Raw genomic sequence first — 19200 nt, forward strand, 5'->3', positions numbered from 1 at the left:
TCAATTTATGGGGTGTAGTTTCCAAAGTCTGGTCACTTGTGGGAGGTTTCTGCTCTTTTAGCATCTAGGGATTTGGCAAGTGTGTCATGGTGTCTACAATCTATTCAACCCAAATTTCCACTCCAAAAATTATATGGTGCTTCTTCACTCTCGAGCCCTGCCATTTGCATAAATAGTTTCTGACTATACATATTGGTGGGAGTATTTGTTTAAAAGCATTCTGACCACATAAAGTGACATTTCAGATTTGAAAAATAGAGCTTGGTCAGGATAGCCAAATTGGTCAATAAGGGGTTAAAAATCAGCCAAACCAGAAACATTCATCTGTAGAGAGCGGTTTCAATGTTTTTTCTCCTCAAGTTGTCTGGTTACTAGACACCATTGTTTTCCTTCGCAGGAAAGCCGATATGCATAGTCAACAGTAAATTTCAGGAACACTAAACTTACTGATTTAAATGAAGCCTGAACCTCGTGCAGCATAATAATGACCCGGGGTCAGGGCACAGGCAGGTGAGTGGCTCCAAATCAGCCTCTGCACACCTGAAATGCTGGCACCGCTTGTGTATAGGACCGCAGTATTTCTAAATACACTGGTTTGTAATAAGAGGGCCTGTCTCTGTTTCCTGCTGTCCAGTTCTGGTCGCATCAATTTCTTGACAAGTTTCCTTTAAATATTATGAACAGATTACGTGTGATAGTCTCAAGAATTTCAAGAAGAAAAGTGTCAAAGTAAAACAAACCACCCATTTCTTTTTTGCTGCTATAGATCGTGTTTCATCTCTAGCTCAGATGTCCATTAGTTTCTGATGTTTAGCCTTCTCTATATGACCAGAACAGTCACATCTGGCAGCAGATCACAAATGCAGCTTTAATGGCTGTAGCAATATGAAAATGGTCGTAATAGCTCAGTTAGTCATCAAGTACGTGACTGTAATATCTCTTTTCCTGCCGATGCTATGTGTACACACAGATATATATGTTCCACATCACATTGAAAATGACTTTGCGTTATGTAAAAATGCCTCTTGTGCAGCTGACATTTCACAGAACCAGCAGCCTTCATCATGTTTACCAGTTTTACAGCTTGCTGCTCTGGAAGTGTCTGAAATCTTTGGTAATGACTGTAAATATTATTGTGATCAAACACAGATGTGCTTTACTCATCACATTCATTGCATAGAAAGGTTAGCCACATTGCCAGCCTGTTCCGAAGTTTGTTAGCAGTGAGGAAACTGCAGCAAGAAAGCAGCTGTTTAAAGGGGTTGTCCATGACCATTTTATTTCTTTACTACAGGCCTAAGTACGAATAGGCAAAAAGTTGCTGAGAAACCATCCACGCTGGCCATTTTTCGGCCTCCGCTGACATCACATCGTCAGATCAGCAGCTTCTCTTCCGCTCCATTCTCGGTGTGACTGCCGACGTAATGCTGATTGACAGCTGGCTCCCCGCTGCCTAACTGCAGGTAGGTAGCAGACGGTCAATCAGCATGACATTGGCTGTACCCAAGGCCGGAATGGGACTAAAATTCAGCCCTGGCATTTGGGGGTACACAGGCCCACTTTTCGTGTGTTGAATGTGTAATATCTTTGTGCACTTGTAGATTGTGTAACACGACCATATAACATGCAGTCACGGCTGCGTCCAGTATTACAGCTCAGGCCTATTTATTGCTCTTAAGTTGCCGGACCTGGTGAAGACGCTATTTTCCCTACAGAGCTAGGTTTTGCAGATAATGAAGAGGATGCTGCTCTCCATATAATGCTGCGTCGTTGTCACATAGCTGATGGGCAGGGATACAAAATCAGATTCCCCTGAACTAATATTGATGACCTATTCTACAGATAGGTGATCAGGGAAGCCGTCGTTTTCACTGGTGATAATTTTGGATACATACCACTTAGGGAATATGCAATTAAATTTTTGGGGGGCAGATCCCACTATGGAAACCAGTATGAAAAATAATCACAATGAGTGACCATCTGCATCTACTCGCTGTGCACAGGATCAGGCTTTTGAGCATCTTTTACCCACTTCACGTTTCTAAAACCACCAAGTGATTAAAAGAAGTGTCCGGTCCATTGTTCTGGTGTTTTCCACTCTGAAAACATTCTGTATTTTACAATGCAAATCAATGGGAAGGCTCGGAAGATGCCGGAATCTACAACTCCCAGCTTGTCCTTAACAATGGTATGGAGATGCTGGGAGTTGTTATCAGACTCCGGACCATACAGGAACCAAAATACTGATAAAACGCAGGCAGCATCACAAATATTTACATCCAGGTAGCTTTATAGGTGACATCATCTGAGTCGATCCCATCCCTTTTGTCTCCACGCAGTACAGACGCCATGATGAGTTTTCGTGGCCACTGCTAGTCTCTGAAGCCCTCCATCTTTATTCTTCAGCAGCACTTCCCCACACAACACCTTTAAATATAAAAGTATCATTATACTGCCCCATAAATATAAATATCTCCCATGCGGTGCCCCTGAATAAATAATTGCTGTGCTTCCTTCACAAAATATCCCCTCGCACTGCCCTTATCCAAAATACCTCCCACACTGCCTCTCTCCTTAATATACCCCCACGCTGCCTCTTTCCATAATGTCCGAATACACTGCTTCTCTCCATAATGTCCCCTCCACATTGCTCTCTTTGTAATATACCCCCACAATGCCTCTCTACATAATATCCCCCATATTGCCCCACTCCAAAATATTCCCCCCAAACTGCTTTTTTGTAACCCCCGAACACCCGCACAATACAATGCACCCCCATCACCCCCTCTACACACACACACACACCACCATTACCGCTCCCCACACACACACACGCAATACAATGCCCCCCCATTAACCCCTCCCCACACACACACACACAATACAATGCTCCTCCATGACTACACACACACACACTACAATGCACCCCATCACCACACACACACACACACACACACACACACACAATACAATGCACCCCCATCACCACACATAATACAATACAATGCACCCCCCATCACCACACACACCCGCCTTCCCCCTCCCTCGAAATACAGTAATCCCCCTCTGCCTGTCGCAAAGCTGTGTTCCTTCACAAATGTTTCCCCATTATCTGCCCTAAGCTTCTCCCCACTCATCCCCATTAATTAAACCTGTCATCTTCGGCTCCTCCATGGAGCGCTTACCGCTGCCCGATGTGTCTGTGTCTCCCGCAGCTGTGATGACGTCAGCAAGGTGCTGATCTCATCACGTTGCTGCACGTTGGGGGGGGGCAGCAGTCATGGCACTACACACTGTTCAAATGTATTTACATCTGAGAGACGCAAATACATTTGAATAGGAAGGAGGAAGCTGCGGTCACCGGCACCACCACTGCTGTGCTCCTCAGAAGTGTGTGCATGCCGGGCACACTATCACAGCAGGGCCGGCACAGCGCAGTGCGGTGCCTCCTGGTCCTGCTGCAGCTAGTGTGCACATGGCAGAGAATGCTGCTCGGCCTGCAGACTGCTGAGCAGAGCGGCAGTGACTGCAGAAATAGTGGCCCACTTCAGGCACCGGCCCACTACAGGGACTGGCCCCATCTGGCATTTGCAAGAATTGCCCTATGGCCAGTCTGGGCCTGGCTGTACCCCCCTGTGTGAGAGCGGATCTGAAGAAGCTCTGCTGTATTTATGTGAAGTAGCAGAATTTCTAGCAATAGTGGCAGTCTGTGACTGCTGCGAGCTGGAGCCAGTTAGTATAGGCAAGTAGTTGGCAACTTAATGCCTGTAAGCGCATTGACCCATAGTAAAAAATAAAATAGTCCCCGATAACCCTTTTAAGTCTCATTTCTAATTTTCTGTGAATGAATCTTTGCATTGTGGAGCCTGGTTAACCCTTTCATGACTAGTCGATCTACCATTTATTTTTTTTTACTGTGTGTGAAAAAATGTAATTCTGTTATTGTATTTATGGTATTCACGGAGCGATTAAAAGGACCTTGCAATATGATCATACAGATCAGTGTTGGAAATATTACATTTATAAGGTGATAAGGTGATTTTTTTTTTTTCAGATTTTAGTGGTTAAAAAAAGGAACTTTATAAAAAAATGAAAACTGTTTTTGTTTTGTGTGTGTTAGGAGATCCGTTTGATCACCTTTTATACTGGCAGTTTCTTTTTTTTTTTGGTATGTAATGTATGATTTAAAAGATTAGATATTATGATAGATGGGACTTTTGAGCACACAAAATAGTTGCAGAACCTGTGATATACAGATACTGTAGGTCAAACTGTGCAAAGGAGTTTAGTTAATAAAATACAAAATAAGAGGGCACCAATATTAAGGAGATCAACCTAATAAATAGTGTTTAACCAGTTACAACAAAAGAAAAGGAATTTTGCAAGTGCAAAAGGGATCTTTATAAGTACAAATAATTTTATTATGCAAATGTACAAAATAGACAATAAAAAGACTGAAAACATGCTAATAGAGCTGACTAGTCTGGGGAACTAATGCCCAGGGGACTTGTCCCCTCGCTCATTAGCATATGATAAAAGATATTTAGAAATACTTTTTCTAAAGATCCCTTTATCTATGCTAGTTTATACAGGGACAGTTAGGCAGGGATTAGCAATATACACTCACAACTGCTCGTAGTTCTGGGTCATATTGAACCTGACAGGTTCACTTTAAGTAAAATGTAACCTCAATAAGGGAATAACCTACCCCACTCCACAAAAATGTATCACATACAGATAGCCCTTAAAATAAATCAAACTATTGACCCAAAGAACTTATAAGTGTCAGTTCCAAAAAGGTATAGACTATAAAGTAATAAACATTAAATATGGCTCCAATAGCACCACAACTTCATTCACCAATGTTATCCAACATATCTTTGTATTACTAGTTAATTATTTGTTTGAATTTCACATTACTTTCTGTGGGCGACAAAACTTTTGTCTTGCCAAAATCTGACCTTTCTGTGTTCATTAAATGATCAATATTTCAGCAACTTTATTTTCATAACTTAAACCAAATTTGGGAGGGTTTCAGCTTTCAAAAGAGTAATTTATGAAACCAATGGATGAATTTAAAGTCAGGTTATAAGCTTTTATTTACATAACATGGATAAGCGACAGAACTTTTGTCAGGGAGTGTAGTAGATGCCGCTTTCTGCTTCTAATATTCAAATGGATTCATGTTTCTCAGATTTGAAAATCTGAGCTCCGGGATTGGTGCTGAGCAAAGTACAGGTTGTCAGCCTTTGCTCCAATGTGCAGCAGCTTGATGAGGTCAGCATCGCAGAGACATCTTAGACGTCGGCCCAGGTAAGCATTCCATGTAGGAGCTGATGATTCAATGTGTGCCAAGGCACACACACTATGGGGGTATATAGTATAATGGGTACAATATAGCGAGGAGCAGTGGAATATTATGGAAAAGAGCAGTTTGATGGGATATTTTGAAGGTTGCGTGTGGGGTGGTGATATTATGGAGAGGCTCAGGGTGAGAGGGACAGTATGAAGAATGGTAGTGTGGAGGGATATCATGTAATACGGAGAGGCACAGTGTGGGGGAGATATTATGGAGATGGGCAGTGTGGGGAAGAACAACATTGAGACAGGCAGTGTGTAGGATAATTAAGGAAAGGCACAGTGTGAGGGGGATATTATCGAAAGGGGCAGTGTGAGGGGGATATCACAGAGAGAGTAGTGTGGAGGGAGGGATATTATGGAGAGCGGCAGTGTGAAGGATAATTAAGAAGAGGCACAGTATTAGGGGGATATTATGCAGAAGCACTATGTGAGGAGGATATTATGAAAAGGGGCAGTGTAGAGGATATTATGGAGAGGGGCAGTGTGGAGGGCATATTATACAGAGGGGCAGTGTGGAGAGAGGGATATTTGTGCACGAAACACAATAAGGGGAAATTATTTATTTAGGGGCGCAGCATGTGAGATTTTTATTTATGGGCAATATAATGATACTTCTATTTTTAAGAGAATCATGTTAGGAAGTGCTGCTGTAGGCGGAGAAAAGGGAACTCTGCAGAGACTAACTCTGGGCAAGAACTCTCATCATGGCATCTGTACTACATGGAGACAAAAGGGATGGAAACGGCTCCAATCAAAGAAGATGTCATCTATAAGGTACCTTCATGTAAGTGTTTATTTTTGATATTTCCTGCGTCTCATCAGTAATGTTGTTCCTATATGGTAGCAGAAGGCTGGTAACAACAACTCCCAGCATTTCCTTACCATTGTTAAGGACATATTGATGGTAAGTTCAAGAGATAAATTCTACATGGGGTTGACATGACATTACAATTGATCGCTGCACTTTGATTGGTGCTGTATTCATCTACAGAGGGTGTTTCTGATCTTTTAACATGTAGCAATCCATAACGTGCTTCATGGCTATATTTCCTACACTATACTTTTCCTATACTAATTTTGCTCCCTTATATTTTTACTAAAACTACACAATTGGTGTCTTTTTAAGCTTTAGCTTCCCATACTTTGTAAAGAAGCCATCTATAACAAATTGTTGTACGGTAACCTAAGAATCCTACAAAAATTGTATAACATGTGTTAAGATCAAATAATATGCGATTTGTGTGAATCAGTAGGAAAACTAATGCAGATGATAACCTGTGGTGCTGCTCATAACAACCAGATCCTGACTTTCTAATACTCGTGTATAATATATTAGCAGAATCTGATTTACTGCTATAGCAACAGCATGGTTTCTAGATAATAAGTAAAAATTGTGCAAAAGTGACTTAACATTATGGGCAGTACAAAAAAAAAATCGTAAATGGCATGAATATTCATTCCAGTTGTCATTTACAGGCAAAAAATACTAATTGGGAATAGGGGACCTTCTAAGTAGGTCACAAAAACATGACTTAGTAGCACAAAGAATAGTGCATCTGCAGATCAGAGTTTTTGCTCTACCATACATGTCATATTATGTACACACTCTGACTGTTTCATTGTGGTTTTTGCAGTGAATTGAAGCCAACACTCCTTCCAACAAATCCTGCCTTGTGCCATGATCCGTGGCAGAAAAACCTACAAAATGTCATAGATGGCTAATGTTATTACCATGTGTGTACAGGTTCAGTTACTATTAACTTTTTCCTGATCTCAGGAGTAAGAGAACAACGGCCCACAACAGGTGAAAATGCAGTGGATATCAACTGTTTACTATAGCTGGCACCCTGCAACATCGACCATGATTGGTGGTGGCAACGATCATTGTAGTTGCAACCCCCTAAATGCTGCTGTCAGTAATAACAAGCACAATCACATTGTTAACAGAGGAAGAGGTCTCCCTCTTTAGCTCCATTAGCACCCCACAAATGATATAGTGCATTCCCATAGTTACTATGTCATTTCAAGGCCAAGCAGTGACCTCAGGGTCTTACAGCTATGATGGCTTGTTGAGATTTCAGTAGAATAAAAGCTTTCTTTCCATTTCTTCCACTGTGTTTTAATTCTTGTGACGCACTTGAAGTTTATAAAAGAACCAACCAGCAGGATTTTCCTATATAAATTAAAGCCAGTGTTATACTGGCACTATCATGCTGATTCTAAACATACCTTTAGTTTTGAGATCAGATGTATACTTTCTGAAATACAGGCAAGTAAAGTTTGTGAAATGCACTGTTATTTGATGATAGGTGCAACAGAATATCTAATAAGTGGGTCGGGTTTTGCTAGTTATTCCTGCCCCTGTCTAACTGTCCTTCCTCCCCCTGTCTCTGTTATCAAAGGGGGAGGAGGAAGGACAGGCAGGTAGACAGGAGCGGGAATAACTAGCAAAACTCGACCCACCTATTAGATATTCTGTTGCACCTATCATCAAATTCGCAAATTCAAAATCACAATGCATTTCACAAACTTTATATGCTTTTATTTCAGAAAGTATACATTCGATCTCAAAACTAAAGGGGGCTTTACACGCTACGATATCGTTAATGTTTTATCGTCTGGGTCATGTCGTTAGTGACGCACATCCGGCGTCATTAACGGTAACGCAGCGTGTAACACTTACCAGCGACCTTAAACGTCCTCCAAGGTGGTGAAAATTGTTCACCATGGAGAGGTCGTCCTAAAACAAAAAATTGTTAATGGTTATTTATAGATGTTGTTCCTCGTTCCTGCTGCAGCATACATTGCTATGTGTGACACCGCAGGAGCGAGGAACCTCACCTTACCTGCGTCCCGCCCGCAATGAGGAAGGAAGGAGGAGGGCGGGATGTTCGCCCCGCTCATCTCCGCCCCTTCGCTTTGAGTGGCCGGCCGCTTAGTGACGTCGCGGTGACGCCGAACGCACCTCCCCCTTGAGGGAGGGATTGTTCGGCAGTCACAGCGCCGCCGACCAGGTAAGTGCGTGTGACGCTGCCGTAGCGATAATGTTCGCTGCGGCAGTAATCACACGATATCGCATGCACGACGGGGGCGGGTGCTTTTGCGTACGATATTGCTAGCAATTGCTAGAAATATCGTAGCGTGTAAAGCCCGCGTAAGGGTATGTTTAGAATCTGCATGATAGCGCCAGTATAGCACTGGCTTTAGTTTATATATGACAATCCCGGTGGTTGCTTTTCTTTAAACAAATTTCCTGACAACACAAATTTGAGGAGTTTTGATTTTAAAGCTGAATCACAGTTGGGGGTTTTCCAATATGTAGGCCCCTCATAGTCACTTCAGAAATTAAAAGAACCATTAAATTGTGTACATATCCTTGAAAAAAGAAAAAAAAAAGAAATTGCTGCTAAATTTTAAACCCTTCTAAGAACCTAACAAAATAAAAGAAGGTTTGAGAAATGAAGCAGATGTAAAGTGCACAATAGGGAAATCTAATGTATTAACTTTTTTGTGCATTGTGACCATTTGGATCAGGTCTCATACAGAAACGTTTTATATGGATGTGTGCTGTACGAGCAAAAATTGGACAACACACTGACAAATGTAATTCAATTAGACAGTTAAGATGAATTTTTTTTCGCATGGATCAAGTGTCTGCATAAAAAAACAAAATTATAGCATTCACTATTCACTTCCACATCTCGGAAGAGACTCTCCTATAAAAAGTTTATGAATCATTCACATAGCATCCAATTTTCATAGATACATTGCCATTTTTACATTGTACATTTTAAAAGTTGATTTATAAATACAATTGCCACACAATCTCAAATGGCCGTAGACAAGCATACACTCAGGGATTGAATATGGATGACAAAAACAATTATGTACACACTATTTTTTTTACTAATGGAAAAAATAGCCCAGATATCTAAAATGATAAAGATAAAGCGGTTGAAGGCTAAGTTCATACTATAGCATATAAAAAAATTTATCCAGAAAAATAACCGACAATTTTTATCTGTCTTGTCGTCCACCTGTCATCCATACGTCCATTTTTTACACCCATGTAGCATTATTTTTATATGATAGCAGTTATTAACATTTTAAAGACAAAATACAGTTTCCAATTTTAAAAATAGCCGTGTATCTGTAAAAATTGAATGATATACAGTACAGACTAAACGTTTGGACACACCTCATTCAAAGAGTTTTCTTTATTTTCATGACTCTAAAAATTGTAGATTCACATTGAAGACATCAAAACTATGAATTAACACATGTGGAGTGAATTACTTAACAAAAAAGTGTGAAACAACTGAAAATATGTCTTATATTCTAGGTTCTTCAAAGTAGCCACCTTTTGCTTTGATTACTGCTTTGCACACTCTTGGCATTCTCTTGATGAGCTTCAAGAGGTAGTCACCGGAAATGGTTTTCCAACAGTCTTGAAGGAGTTCCGAGAAATGCTTAGCACTTGTTGGCCCTTTTGCCTTCACTCTGCGGTCCAGCTCACCCCAAACAATCTCGATTGGGTTCAGTTCTGGTGACTGTGGAGGCCAGATCATCTGGCGTAGCATCCCATCACTCTCCTTAGTCAAACAGCCCTTACACAGCCTGGAGGTGTGTTTGGGGTCATTGTCCTGTTGAAAAATAAATGATGGTCCAACTAAACGCAAACCGGATGGAATAGCATGCCGCTGCAAGATGCTGTGGTAGGCATGCTGGTTTAGTGTGCCTTCAATTTTGGATAAATCCCCAACAGTGTCACCAGCAAAGCACCCCCACACTGTCACACCTCCTCCTCCTCCATGCTTCACGGTGGGAGCCAGGCATGTAGAGTCCATCCGTTCACCTTTTCTACAAAGACACGGTGGTTGGATCCAAAGAGCTCAAATTTGGACTCATCAGACCAAAGCACAGATTTCCACCGGTCTAATGTCCATTCCTTGCGTTCTTTAGCCCAAACAAGTCTCTTCTGCTTGTTGCCTGTCCTTAGCAGTGGTTTCCTAGCAGCTATTTTACCATGAAGGCCTGCTGCACAAAGTCTCCTCTTAATAGGTGTTCTAGAGATGAGAAGGTGTGTCCAAACGTTTGGTCTGTACTGTACGTTTGATCCATATGAGATCCTGCTTTTTATGCTCACCACTAGACTTGAATATCCGAAGTTTTTCAGCACTCTAACATCTGAATGCGAAGAATAGGTTAGATATGTCAAATGTGGTGACAGATTCCCTTTAACTGGTAACCAAGATACATGTTTAGGTGATTATGATAAAACACTTTTCATAAGAAAGGAAGCTGCAGTTAATTTGCCATGTGAATAGCTTTGCCATGTAATGAATGAATGCTCTTCATGAAAATCTAGGGCACATATGTTGTCTAACTGTGCATGTGATTCTGAAATGAGGCAGTGCTTACCATAGTACGTCAGATACTCTGCTGTGTGTAAAAATGTGAGGGAGATCACAACATTGAAAATCCAGTTAACACCAGAGGAGCATGCATTTCCTGTGCTTCTTGCCCACAATGGGTATATTTCGGAGTTGACAGTCCATGGCATTGGTCCCATACCTAAAAATAACAAAACATTTAGTAGAAGGAAATGAAAAATCAAATACACAGGGAACAAGTGGTTTATTAAACCTCTTAATTGTACGCTTGTTAGCAGATGCAGTGTCTTGTATTGTGCTGGAGAAGGTAAATACTATATTTATTTATAGATTAGAAAATGATGGCATTAGTAAAAGCACATTTAGTTGAAAAGATCATGCAGCCTATGAATGTAGCCCCTCAGAGTGGAGAGCTCTTCATATTCGCCATTTAACTCCACGATGTTCAGCCTAGAGGGAACATTACACAAATATGCATTCATTTGGAAAAACAGATCATATGTGTCACATGATATAATAATAGAAAAAAATCCCACAAATCTATGCATGTTATAAATGTGATGATGAGACAAATTAAGGGCTGTATTTGAATGATTTTTTTGTACAAATTTAGGAAATCTTTAATGTTGGGTATGTAAAATAATGTCATCTTAGGGGGACCATGAAAATCCCTTTGCATAGGTCTACATTATCTCTTCTATTCCCTCTATACAGACCCAATTGGCACACGACTATCAGCAGATTTTGCTTTAAGCACTATCTATGGTGATGACGCCTAGGGCAACCATACATTTTAGATAACTATCATTAGGCCAACAGCTATCTCCCCTGACTCTCTCATACACAGGAGTGATCACCTATATTCTCTATGAGAGAGATGCTGCCAGATATTTCTGGTGGCCGCTTATCTGTTACAGGCCAAAAGGATCGACAGCCTGAATTTGGACATGTTGAATTTACCTGTCACTCACTAATTGAAACTGAATCCTATAAAAGGGGAACGTTAAATAGTTTACTGTATGCTAACCGGCCTGAGCCTGGTATTTCAATCAGCGTGTAGAACTATCAGAGCTCTTGTGCAGGAAACTCGCTGTCTTCGGGTTATGGTCAACTCAAATCTTCCTGATAACTCCAGGATTAATGGCTGGTATTCAAGCACACAGATTACTTAAATGGTATATTTAAAGCACCTCTCCAGCTATTTTTTTTATTTAACTGCTGAAGTGGTGCTTTAAATATAAGTTCCCTGCTCTCAGTCCTATACTCACATGTTGCCATCTTTATCTGTTTCCAGCGTCGCTCCAGTTGGTCTCCAACAATATGTGACCTGCCAGCTGCCCCAGTGTGTTATGGAGCGCGCCGGAGGTCACAAATCAATGCAACTCTATGAGAGTCTCATTCAGGCCTCATTCTAGGTGTCAGAGTTGCACTGAGTGCTTCTGATGCAACTTCTGGTCATTCAGAATTTAGGGACACAAGTTGGTGAAGCAGGACTGGAACAGCGCCGAAAAAGGATGAAAACACCGAAAGGTGAGTATAAGGGAAAGGGCCTTACATATAAAGTGACACTCCAGTGCTGAAAACAAAAAATGCTTGAGTGGAGCTTTAGGCTAGATGGTCTATAGGTGTCCGTTTTATGCAGTTCTACAGGTTACATAAAGAGGAGGCGCCTAGTGTATCTTTACTCATAATTAAAAATTGTTAATTTTACTAAAAATAAATATATCTTTTTAAGAAGCATCACAAGGACCACCATAATAAGTTGCAGCTACTCCTATATGTGCTCTCCACTAGCACCATTTGGACGACATAAGGAGGTATATATTCTATTACTACTTGCAAAGACGTTTTATTAAGACTATTTTTTTCTAGCTTTACCTGCTCTATTAGAAGAATGTGCTTTGTGTAATATTCTCCCTAAAATCCATCTAAACACACTAATCTTTTAGCATGAATACTTTAAATTGATGGTTTTATAAATATGGTCTTGGAGGGCATCTGCACTATGTCACGAAATAGGAAAACAAGTTGTTAGAATGATTTCATTAACAAACAATATTCTCCATTTCAGGAAAAGTGAATGAGGATTTTCTGATCATAGCTTTGTATTCAAGAACTGATAATATTTGCAGAATCCTCACTTGTTTAATGGTAGAATCTATGGAACATGTAAACACTTTGTCAATTTATCTTACCAGGTGCAAAGAAAGTCAAGTACAATATTAATCCAAGGAGCACAGTCCATGAATATGATGTTGGACAGTAATTATAAGCCCAATATGATCCAGATTTAGATTTGGTTTCATTAGTACAACTGAAAAAAAAAAAAAAGAAAAAAAAAAAGAGTAATGTAAAAATTGATTTCAAGCTGAGCCACATATAGCCTAAAATAAAATATACTCAAATGCCTTCAGCCACTTAAACACACAATGTATAGTGATAACCGCTAAGGAATTTTATTGCAGCCTCATATTCTTTTGATTATGTATAATCTGTATATGTACATTACACCTTTTTTCTTTATTGGATACTATTTGACAAGTGTCTCTTCGTACATATTAGAAATACTAATATAATTACATGGCTCTTTTGGTTATCATGTTGGTCATATGGGTTGCATCCTAGTGCCAGTTTTGGCCTAGAAAACAGGTTCTGGCACAATGGTGTAATTTTAAATGATCGTTTTTGTCTTGTATAGGTTTGTGGGTTTCTTACATAATAAATATTATATGGTTTTAATTTTAGAAGTGCAACTGAACTTTCCTACTACTTTTTTTTCTGCATGTTTTACAGGTATTTTGATTAACACTCCATTAATATATAGGTTGTGTCCACAACATTGTTACTTTTTGGTGTATATTTTCACTGTCTACAATGGTAATACATGTATAGCATGGGACCATGGTAACCAGGCATTAGCTATAGTATACAAGTGTTGGAATGGCACATCATTGAGGCAGCTATATAATATGTCCATTGGGTTTCCATTATTTAAAGAAATGTTCTGATGAGGAATAGAAACATAGGGAAAATGAGAATTATACTAGTGCCGGCAGATCTTTATATAGATTTAGCTTTCCTTTAAACTGCTTTTCTTACAAGTTAACACACAGAATTCAAGTATACAGAAGAAAATAAACATTACCTGCCCCATGCTGACTGCTCTGTTGTTTTTGGATCTACCGAAATGCAGGATGAATCAACAATATTTGAACCATTTATTTTGTAGCAAAACCCACAGCTGGGATCCAGCATACATCCGTTACAAAAGCTGCAAAAAGTAAAAGATTAAGAAATAGCCATTACCGTTCTATGGTTGCTTGTATATCATCACAACAGACATCATTTTTGGTGCCATATGCTACACTGGCCAAGTTAGTCAATCACACTGATCATATTTCTAATGCGTTCTCCATGTTCTTTGGACAGTTATTGCTAGATTTCAAACACACATTTGGATATTCAACATAAGTAAGGCAATTGCAAGTATGTTATAATCACCTATATTTTGTGCAAGTAGAGTTTTGGCTGGCAGGATCTGTTGGTGTGAAGGATACAGGAGGCGAGACTTGAGCGGACAATAAAAAGCCCAGAGCCAGAACAATCAAGGCCAATGATGTACCTATTGGGAACACATAAGTTGCAAATCAGTTAGATTTGTGATTTGTTTTCTTCACATTAGCTCAGATTACCTAATACTAATTCCACATGCAATGCACGTATTGGGCATATGTATGGCACATAAAGAGAAGTAGTTTGTCAAAATGCTCCCGACTACCCTTAAACGCCATTTACACGCTGCGACATCGCTAACGATATATCGCCGGGGTGACGGTGTTTGTGACGCACATCCGGCGTCGTTAGCGACATCGCAGTGTGTAACACATATGAGCGACCTTAAACGATCGCAAGAGAGGCAAAAATCGTTTGTCTGCGAGAGGTCGTTCACTTACCATTTATCATTGTCTGGTCAGTACCAATGTTGTTTGTCATTCCTGCGGCAGCACACATCGCTATGTGTGACACCGCAGGAACGAGGAACAACATCGCATCTGCGGCCGCCGGTAATGAGGACGTAAGGAGGAATGTTCCTCCCGCTCATCTCCGCCCCTCCACTTCTATTGGGCGGCCGCAGAGTGACGTCGCTGTGATGCCGAACGAACCGCCCCCGTAGAAAGGAGGCAGTTTGCCAGCAACAGCGACGTCGCTAGGCAGGTAAGTATGTGTGACGGGTGTTAGCGATGTTGTGCGACACGGGCAGCGATTTGCCCGTGAGGCACAACCAACGGGGGTGGGTACGCTCGCTAGCTATATCGGTACCGATATCGCAGCGTGTAAACTCCAAGAGCAATAATCTAGAAAAAAATTGCAACACTCAGACCTTAGATCAGTATTTTACAACTTGTGACTGTGTGGATGAAAGTAATTTATGTGCCATTTTTTACATTTCCCAATATAACACCTGTCCCTGAGTACTTGAGTTTAGCAATGTGACAACACATTAAGAAATCAGCAAGTAGTAAACATAATGTGAAAGCAAATGTAGGTGTCAGAAAATTATAGCAAAGTTTGATGAACTTATGTGCAGCGTTAAACAAGCTGCTGACATTTCTGGCAAGGACCTGTCTTTTAGCGGAATAAAAAATTGGATATGTTGAAATCCAACGAGTACAATATTTTTTTACACCAACATGATAATTTTTATGGAGTTTACCAAGGGAGACATTGCTCATATTATGCAATTATGTAGTGCAGCCTAAAGACATGTTCTAGAGAATGCCGTAAGCAAAACCCACTTGGTGAACACCAGAAAAAAATAGCACTTAAACACAGGCCCAAATCTCTGGATCCATGAAGCAGAGGTAAAAAAAAGAAAACCACAGCACATGCAGGGGTAATGTTTTACATTGTACTGTGTAACCAAAATAATTAGCCATTAATAAATTTACCTGTAGGTTAGCCAATGAAAATAAGAGGACATACAGATTAACAACAAAAGCATACTACTCGTATTAGCTAAATGTCAAAATAACATGTAAAAAGTACTTTCAGATGGAATGATTGGTTATAATAAGCCTTGCCAATAATAAATGCTATTGCAGTAAATACCAAATAGTAAGTTAATTTACAACTATAAAAACAGCACTAATACATATTGTATTTTCCACGTTACATTATTACACTGTGCTCATACCCGTAAGACTTCCAAGTGTGAGTTTCCTTCTGCCGACTTTTTCCACAAGCCAAACACCAACAAGTGTAAAACTGAAGTTAGTAAATGCAGTAATAGCGGAGAGCCAAATAGCCAGTTTATCATCATCCACTCCAGACATCTGTAAAATTGTAGCACTGTAGTACCTGAAAGGCATATAAAATACTCAGTGAAAAACCATGTATACACACACTCGGATACACACATTATACATACACATTTTTTTTTTCTTCCTCCAACCCCTGAGGATAATGTGCATCCTTTAGGCATTTAAGGTACACCAGACCTAGAAATGAATGGTAAAAGTAAACATGCTCCAAATTTGCTCCCACTGCATTCTGCAGCAATTTCTGAACATTTCTGAAATAAATAGTCTTGTATAGTAATGGGCGATCCCCCCGACCTTTTTTGTAAGGATCGAGATCAGGATCGAGATAACACGATCTTGCGACCATTCACCGATCTCAGGCTTTACAGTATTGGGATGGGGCAGGGAGGCTGTAAAATAAAGAACACAGTTAATAATAAACATTGTCATTATACTTACAGATCCCGCAACGCATCCTGCAGGCTCTGTCTCCCGCCGCTTCTGCATCCGAGTACGATCATCGCTGTGCCGCCACCCGGTAACCAAAGGACCTTCCGTGACGTCATAGCATGTGACCAATCACGTGTGAATGTTGTATTATCTCATTAGCTACAGACTGGTCACATTACTATGACGTCATGCAAGGTCTTGTAGTGTCAGCATGCTCGGCCAATCTTGGTGCTCGCCAGAGCATCTCAGTACTCTCGGTTTACTCGGTGAGCGCCGTGTACCGGCAAGATGCTCAGGCACATGCTATGCTCCCCCTCTCTGCATGTCGGCGCTCTTTACAGAGTCAGCCCAAATGCAGGGATTGGTTGCCACACAACGTAATGCCACAGCCGGTGAATAACAGCGTCGGGAATCAAGTGATCGGAGATCACCGTTACTATAGTAACCCGCTTGTTAGGTTACTATGGCAACGGTGGCAGCGGTGAAATCACTGCTTACCAAACCGTAGCCTTTGCTCACTCATTGAGTTATTAGACTGCATGGAGAAAATTGGTGTTCTTCCTCCCCCCGTGCATTCTGATATAGCAGAGCTGCATCGGTTGAAGAAGACAGAAGACCAGGATCGTGGAGGGGTGAGAGGGAGTAATAAAGATGTAGTCCCTAAGTGTGTCTGTGTATTTATTTCTAATAAAGTATTTTTTCTCTGTGTGGTGTCTTTTTTAACCCTTTATTGAGATTCTTAATGGCTGGGTCAAACTTGGCCTGACATTAAGAATCTCAGGCTTAATACCAGCTGGTAAAACAAATCTGGTATTAACCCCTTATTACTCAGCGTGCACCAGGGCCACTGGAAAGGTAAGATACAGCGCCCGAAGATGATGCTTCTATGAAAGCGCAATTTTCTGGGGCGGCTGCGGACTGCAATTCACAGCGGGAAGGGGGGGGCAGAGAGCTTGGGACACCTGAGCTGTGGATTCCAATCCTCAGCTGCCTCGTCGTACCTGGCTGCACACAAAAATTGGGCGGCGAAGCCCATGTCATTTTTTTTTGCTTGTTTCATGAAATTCATGAAATAATTAAAAATTGGGCTTCCCTATATTTTTGGTTCCTAGTCGGATACAAATAGGCAGTTGGGGGCAGCCCGTACCTGCCTGCTGTGCCTGACTAGCATACAAAAATATGGTGAAGACCACGGCATTTTTTTGCTTTTTGGCTATCCTGGATTTTCCATTGCCAGTGAAAGTAACACAAAAAGGAGTGTGGGTTAGCAGCCAGTAGCTGCTTGGATTACCCTTAGCTAGCAATAGTAAATGCAGCGGGAGCACACACTTTTTTTTTTTTTTAAATAACTAAAAAAAAATTAAAAATGGGCTTCCCTGTATGTTGATTGCTAGCCAAGGTAAAGCTAGGCAGATGTGGGTGGCAGCCCCTAGCTGTCTGCTTTATGTGCGCTGAGAATAAAAAATACCGCGGAGCGCTACGTCATTTTTTTAAATAATCTATTTATTTTTATACAACTATACATTGTGTGTGAATATTATATATATTATATAACACATACAGCTCTGGCAAAAATAAAGAGACCACTGCAAAATTTTCAGTTTTTCTGATTTTTCCCTTTATATTTTTGAGTAAAATTGTAAATTGTTTTTTTATTCCATAAACTACTGTCTCCGAATTTTCAAGCAGTACATTTTGTATTTATTTCCTGAAAATAATAGTTTATAGAATAAAGGAGCAATTTACATTTTACTCAAAAACATACCTATAAATAGAAAACTCAGAAAAACTGAAAATGTTGCAGTGTTTTCTTACTTTTGGCCAGAGCTATGTGTATATATATTCATATATAAACTCACTCCAGAAGTTCATTGAGGATCTCTGTTGTCCTAAATGACTGATAATGATAAATATAAGCCACCAGTGTGTAATCAAGTCTCCGTATAAATGCACCTGCTCTGTGATAGTCTCAGTGCTCTGTTTAAAGCACAGAGAGCATCATGAAGACCAAGAAACACAACAGGCAGGTCTGTGATACTGTTGTGGAGAAGTTTAAAGCCGGATTTGGTTACAAAAAGATTTCCACAACTTTAAACATCCCAAGAAGCACTGTGCAAGCGATCATATTGAAATGGAAGGAGTATCATACCACTGCAAATCTACCATTGGGACCTAATAGTCTTAATGCTTTTGATTTTAAGATCAAACCTGCTTTTTTGTTTAAACAAATTATTTCATATCAATGGTCCACCAGGAGGTGGTGACAAAAATATGTCTACAAACTGCAACGCTTTAGCATTGTGGGTTAATTGCAAATATCCAATTAATCGCGCTGAACCTAAGCCAGTTATTAGAGATCAAATATATTCTTTATACAAGTGGTCCCCAACCTTTCTTACCTGGAGAGTCAAAGTCAGCTTGGAGAGAGGGTCGTGAGCCACATCCAGAACTTCCTCATCCCCTTGCCCCCGAGAAGTGATATCTAGCAGCAATGCCCGTCAATTTAGTGACACCCAGAGCCATCATTACCAGTATGACAGCCAAAGCTTTTCTATAGAAATCACACAGACTGTTTACCAAGATCCAGGGGCTCTAACTTTACCCCCATTCAGTATTCTTGCATCAAATCTCTCACACCACACTATCACATATCACATCTAGCTTCAAGCACCCCCTCTACCTGGTATTATCAGCCT

At 40.5% G+C, this 19200-nt stretch overlaps 1 protein-coding gene across 1 annotated transcript in view; it reads right to left on the reverse strand.

Moving 5' to 3' along the window:
- SLC2A13 (solute carrier family 2 member 13) overlaps positions 1-19200 on the reverse strand; it is a 304260-nt gene that overhangs the window by 13626 nt on the left and 271434 nt on the right. The window contains exons 5-9 of the mRNA XM_075345137.1: positions 15949-16112; positions 14256-14376; positions 13900-14025; positions 12950-13068; positions 10783-10935 (exon numbers count right to left, since the gene is read on the reverse strand). Coding sequence (XP_075201252.1) covers positions 10783-10935; positions 12950-13068; positions 13900-14025; positions 14256-14376; positions 15949-16112 — 683 coding nt within the window. The remainder of the gene's footprint in view (positions 1-10782; positions 10936-12949; positions 13069-13899; positions 14026-14255; positions 14377-15948; positions 16113-19200) is intronic.

This window comes from Anomaloglossus baeobatrachus, chromosome 4, assembly GCF_048569485.1.
Source record: "Anomaloglossus baeobatrachus isolate aAnoBae1 chromosome 4, aAnoBae1.hap1, whole genome shotgun sequence".
In the NCBI taxonomy this organism is placed as follows: Eukaryota; Metazoa; Chordata; class Amphibia; order Anura; family Aromobatidae; genus Anomaloglossus; species Anomaloglossus baeobatrachus.